The 6,189-nt window shown below is 40.3% G+C and overlaps 1 protein-coding gene across 1 annotated transcript; it reads right to left on the bottom strand.

The window, feature by feature from the left end:
• Positions 1-359: 359 nt before the first annotated feature.
• Positions 360-5,792, bottom strand: LOC121879474. Its single transcript, XM_042386120.1, has 3 exons — positions 5,690-5,792; positions 2,591-2,722; positions 360-968 (listed from the first exon to the last, which is right to left on the bottom strand). Exons 1-3 carry the CDS (start codon positions 5,742-5,744, stop codon positions 682-684), a joined length of 474 nt encoding a protein of 157 aa, XP_042242054.1. The 5' UTR covers positions 5,745-5,792; the 3' UTR covers positions 360-681.
• Between the last annotated feature and the right edge of the window lie 397 nt (positions 5,793-6,189).

Raw genomic sequence — 6,189 nt, 5'->3', positions numbered from 1 at the left:
GTACCTTGGGTAGACCCTACAGGATACCTGGTTTAGACCCGCTAATAAAGAGTTTTAAACAGGAGTCATTAATGACAATCTTGTTTTTAAATTTACGAAGAAATCTGTTTATCTTGTCCTCGTACTGAGAATTACCTCGTCTAGGATGTGGGCAAAATTTTTACGGTCATTAAGTATATTCAATATTTTCTGAATGTAGGATGGTTTGTTAAGTACAACAACCCCATCACTCTTGTCTGGTTTAGTAATGATAATATTGTCGTTGGATGCTAAATTTTCCAGTGCTAGAAACTCTTCCTTAGAGAGAGCTTGTTTGGTGCTGAACGAGTTGTATGAATAATAGGAGAGAGTTAATGAAATAATGCAAACATTTTATACTGGATCATATAAACTGAGAGGAGATAATATCTTAAAAAGTCTCTCAAAACCAAGTAAATGGTTTAAAAAAAAGTGTAATTTGTGGTGATTAAAAGCAAATTTCAGACCTTTAGATAAAGCTCGTTGTTCTACTGTAGGGATAGATTACCGTCGTGAACATAACTTAAAAAGTTCAGCTAATCGTCAGCTTGGACATATGACGATTAGCTGGCACGGAACTGCAGTCTTCTCTTACGGGATGTTGGCTTCTACAGTCATAATCAGTTAATTTCTGAGTGGCTTGGTAGTGCTCTTCTTGATACCTTAAGAGTCCTTCATGTACAGGTCACTCGGGTAATAGATGTGTTGGTACAGCTGAGGGGCATAGTTGATTTGATGTTTTGGAGGAGAAAGGGAGCTGGGGTGGCGTTCAGGGTGATGGTACATATAGGGTGAACTGGTCACGTTGATTTGGTTGTACTGGATGGCGGCGGTGGGTGGGGTGAGAGTGCTGGGGTTGGTGTATGGACGCTGGTACTCATAAGGGGAGCTGGACTTCTCAATAGCCGCATAGGAAACTGGTACCGTGGGGACTTCACGTCTATCATTTGCTGTAAAGAACAAGAATTTTATAGTAAACCATGTTTGTTTGTTTTTCATTTCAATAAGCATAATAATAATAATAATAATAATAATAATAATAATAATAATAATAATTAACGGTTTATTAAGATAACATGGCAACCTGAAGGCTGAAACTATACAATGAACAGAGATGATAAGTTACATATGGTGACATCGGGGAGTGGGACTGACAAAAGCTTTCAATACAAAAATATAAGAAACATAGAGTCAACATGTAGATTAACTATAGATCTGGTACTGTGGGAGCTGGTCTGTACACATTCTTGTGGCCTCACTGGATGGCCGTTGTGTTATACCTGGGTGCTAAGCCGCTACCTCACTACAGCTGCAGATGTACTACGTGGTCCGGGTAGGTCCTCCAGCTCACACAGGGTGTTGGAGATGGTTCTTGTTCCTCATGTGATGTAGTTAGGAATTCATAGTTCCTCACCTGGGTGGAGTAGGGAGTCCTCATTTCTCTCCTGAAGTAGTTTGGAGTCTTTCTTGGCTTCTCATCCCGTGGTGGTGAGTGTACGGAGGACTGGATGTGTTAGATCTGCGTCAGGTCAACATTGACCGCTAAGCAGTAATTGTCACTCTAACAGTTGTTTCTTTCTTTCGAGTTGAAATTGTCACTTTTGTTTATCACTTGTGGGCTAATCGTCAATCTTTGCACTGTACTGTTGTGGGAGGATGGGCTAGCTACCTCCATGGTCAAGAGACCACGGGCAGCGCCGACGTCCCCACCTTGTGAAGGCTGGAGACGTGGTGTGCATGTGTATGTTTGTTCATGAATGATCAGGTTTCCTGGTGTCAAGATTGAAGTATGTATTAAGCCTTTAACAGATATCATGGCATATATTAACATGTTAGCCGATCCAATAAACCAAACGGTAATAAGACATGGAGTGTGGTGACCTATTACCCTCAAACTTCTCAACTTTAATAACAAATTACAACATTTTATGGGCGCTTTTCCTAAATAATTTATGTTAAAACGTGTGTCTGCAAGGACGGACAAAAACTGCGGTACGTGAAGCAACTCCTCCACAGGCACAAGCAGGGCCGGTGCAAGATGATTTGGCGCCCTAGGCAAGCCTTTAGATGTGCGCCCCCTTGAAAGTTTTGATAAGCTAATGTAGGTACAGTAACCCATTACTACATTGTTTCTAACTCTCGAAACACCACTGATATTATATGACAAACAAATAAGTATATAAATAAATAAGTCTTTTATTGTAAGAAAAATTTAGTGGACAATTATTTGTAATGTTGACAATCGTGAAACTGGAGATTAGCTTTTACTGTAATGGATACATAACCAAATATATTCTACAAAACATATATCAAATTATTGTTGAAAAAAATACAATCACTAGTACACACTCACGCAGTACATACGTCCACTAGTACACACTCACGCAGTACATACGTCCACTAGTACACATCGTAACACACGTATGATAAAACTTGACGAAATGACGAGAAGCACTAAGATTGAAACAAAGACTCGCTAAGGTATATCCCTGTGTACAGCATTATAGACAGAGTACAAGATCAATCAAATAACTACATACATTATAAAAATAATAAGACAGTTTCAACTTACTGTTTAGCAGGATAGCCAGCTGTTGAAGTTGTTGCCACTGCACCACACTTTTGGAGATGACTGACTCGGACTGAAGTGGCCTGGTCACTGGTGTCTGTGAGTATTCTGGACAGCTTGAATCTTGATCTCCAACTAATCAAGTTGTTCAACATAAGAACATAAGAACATAAGAACATAAGAAAGTGGGATACTGCAGGAGGCCGACTGGCCCATACAGGGCAGATCCCTTTCACACCCATCCCAGCACTTCCATGTGCCTATGCTCTTGAAGCTCCCTAGCGTCCCCGATCCTACTATAGCACTCAGTGGTCTATTCCTATATCCTAACTCTATTCCAAACCAGTGCTTGCTATATCCTTTCTGAATCAGGAATTATCTGGTTTAGCTGTTCCTGGATTATTTTGATTTATTACTGAGGACTTCAGGGCATCTTCATTTTACCCTTGTTAATCCCACTTACCCACTTGTGCACCTCCATCATATCTCCCCTAACTTTCTACTTCTCTCTAATGAATAGCAGCTAAGCACCAGTCTTCTTCTTCCATATGGAAGGTTTCTAACTCAACATGGGATCTATTTTACATGTTCTTGCTGTACTCTCTCCAAAGATCTATATCATTCCATAATAAGGACACCAGAAACTGGGCCACCATCCATGTGTGGCCTCACTAATGCTAGTAAAGTTTCAAAGAATAAGGTCAACAGTTCTGTTACTCACAGACCTGGGAATGCGAACTTAAGAATCCTGTTTTGCCTTGTGCAGAACTGCTAATACGTGTTTTCTAGGTTTAAGTCATTGCTAACAAATACGCCTCGTCTTTTTCACAAACTGAGTTTTCTATTTCGTGTTGCCTAGATAATATATAACGTTTGTATTCGTCTTCCCTATCTCAAATTACATTTATCAGTGATAATCAAATTCATTTGCTTGATCTACTGATCTTTCATGTAAGACATCTGGATCTCTTTGAGTCGTTTCCAGGATCCACTGTCTGAATTCTCTCCCCCGACCTCTCTCAAATTCTCTAGTTATGCCCCTAAATCCAGATAGTAATATATAACTGCGTAGCAGAGAAGCTATACAGGAGAATCTAGAACTGCTGACCTTAGTCTGACTTGAAATGTTGCTGCCTGGCTGGCGGCTCTGGTCAGCTGGCCGGATCTCAGTGGGATTATGTTGGGATTAACTGAAGGTCAGGTAACCTTGCCTCATCCCGACAAAGACAGGGAAGGGGCGGCAGTAAGGGAGGGGAGGGGATGGTGGGGTTGGGAGAAGGGTTCCTCAGATGTCAGCCTTCAGGTCACTGCTCGACAGTTCTCCAGGCCGCCAAAGATAAGGACCCGGGTTAGTCCCTCCGGGGGGTTAACGAATAATATTAAAAAAGAAAACACAGTCGGCTACCGTCTACCTACCCTCGCCTCCCTCCGACCCCCCCCCCCTCCCTTCTAACATCCTGCTCCGACCCTCCACGGCTCCACCACAGTGTCCACCACAGTTTTCCCTTCATTTTTAATTTTATCCAAGTTTGCCCTGAATTTGTGGCGCCCCCAGATTTTGGCGTCCTAGGCGATCGCCTAGTTCGCCTAGTGGGTAGCGCCGGCCCTGGGCACAAGGCATCACTCAACAGAAAAAAAAGCTGTCCTCCTTATATAATTATTTATTCATTTAAGTCAGTGGTTCTCAACCTGGGGGCCATGGCCCCCAGGGGAGCCACAGCGAGCTGTTATAAATTGTACGTTTCCAAATAATGTTGGGAATCTGAATTAAACAAAACTTGTATTACTTATTTTGACTTGGCAGAAGAGAATTTTCATTCTTTTTTTGTCAATTTGTTTAATCATAACGACAATACAATTTTAATATTTACAAACTCTGGTGCTATTTTTTTTTTTTTTTTTTACGGATTAGTTAAGATTTCACAGGTCCAGTCCCTGTCTGTGTGACAGGCGCTGGACCGAGCTGCTGAACTGACTTGTTCAGTACGTGTCCGTGTGTCATCCGTTTGCAAGTGGTGATAGGACCGAATGATATCAGTCTGGCCTGGGATACCATCACGAGAACAGTGGAGTGTATTGACTCTGAACCATATATTGTGTTTGAGCTTGACTCAAGCATAATACACTCCGTAATTGATGTTACTTATTTTGTTTCATAATTCATGTGGTCGCTGCTTTAGGTGGGTGAAATATTTGTACACTTCCTTTATTAATTATTTCCTTATTTATTGGTGCCATTGTTGTTCATGCTCATTCTTTACTTATATAATCCTACTATTTTTAGTGCTAAATTGGTATGACTCACTATTCTTCTCATTCTTCCAAGTTGGGCAGTACTTGTCAAAGGAGGCGTGTTCTTGCTTACAGGAAGTATTGTACACTTCAGCTTGCTAGCTTGAGTGTGAATGTTTACCTGTGTGCATGCTTGTGTATGACTGTGTGAGTGCATGGACGTGTTATGCATGTGAATGTGTGTGTGTGTTTGCCATTCTAAATCTTGTCCTATTTATCTGTCCTTCTTTATCATTCTTTAGTCTTTATCACTCGTTTGTTTGTCTGTTCTGGGAGAAAAATGATGGAGGCCACGAGGATGTTGAAAATTCCTCAAGGTGGGAATGGAGTGAAAAGGGTTGAGTACCACTGAATTAAAGAAACAACACTTTGCTGATTAACGAAAGTTAGCGTCAGTCAATGAGGTGTAAATAAGGAAGATGGATCTCAGGAAATTAAATTATACAGGTATTTTGATTAATGGGTAAGCGGAGAATCAATATATATTTGCCTTTCTTTCCCGGGTACAGATATACATAATATTTCACATTCCTGCTATCTATATATTCATGTTCATTTTATATAAGTAAACCTTGGGTGAGGGAGATGTATCACTGAACAATAATATGTTTCATACTTTCTTGCATCCTACAATCTTTAAGTTTCAGGCTTTTCAGACACAAAAATTTAGCCACTTGTTTTGCACATTATAAGCGAAGGCAAATTAAGTATAGTATCGGAATATCTACAACTACTTAACTTTTCATTACACTTTCCTTCATCAACTGCTTATGTAACATGGAGAACAACAAAGCACCAAGCAAAACTTACTGTACTCTATTGCTCCGAACTGACGGTCAGGAACGATTTTCGTAATCTTGTCCATGTTGTGTATGTTAACACCAACGCTGACTGCTGGTTACTGAATGAATCCTGTGACCGTTGCCGTATAAATTGAACTCGTTTCCATAGTTGCATTCAAGTGATGAAATTGGTGATAAGAGTCGTATTTACGTCATAATGTTCGCCCGTTTCTTTCCCAGCTGATAAAAAAATGCCCTGCCCCTCAAACAGCTGATTGGCTGTTGCAAACCTGTCCGTTTCTGTCCTGAATTAATGATGTGTTTCTAAATGAGTTTATTCATAATCGTTGGGATGACCGTTTCTGACGAGAAAGATATTTAGCAAAATTATATAAAGATACATACATTCATTATTTCAAACATAAGCACATAGGAAGTTTGTCAGAAGTATTATACAGGAATTAACTGTTAAACTCTGGTAGCAAATTCAGGCTTTCGGAGGATGCATTTAATATATACTTATTTTTA

This window comes from Homarus americanus, unplaced genomic scaffold, assembly GCF_018991925.1.
Source record: "Homarus americanus isolate GMGI-L3 unplaced genomic scaffold, GMGI_Hamer_2.0 scaffold26336, whole genome shotgun sequence".
NCBI lineage: Eukaryota > Metazoa > Arthropoda > Malacostraca > Decapoda > Nephropidae > Homarus > Homarus americanus.
Note: the sequence above shows the minus strand (reverse complement) of the source record. Positions and strands in the feature narration are given on the sequence as shown.

Coding starts and splice junctions, on each gene's coding strand:
- LOC121879474 (XM_042386120.1), bottom strand. CDS start 5,744: ATGGACAAGATTACGAAAATCGTTCCTGACCGTCAGTTCGGAGCAATA. Junction 2,723..5,689: donor GTTCGGAGCAATAGAGTACA/GTAAGTTTTGCT, acceptor CAACTTGATTAG/TTGGAGATCAAGATTCAAGC. Junction 969..2,590: donor GCTGGCTATCCTGCTAAACA/GTAAGTTGAAAC, acceptor TGTTCTTTACAG/CAAATGATAGACGTGAAGTC.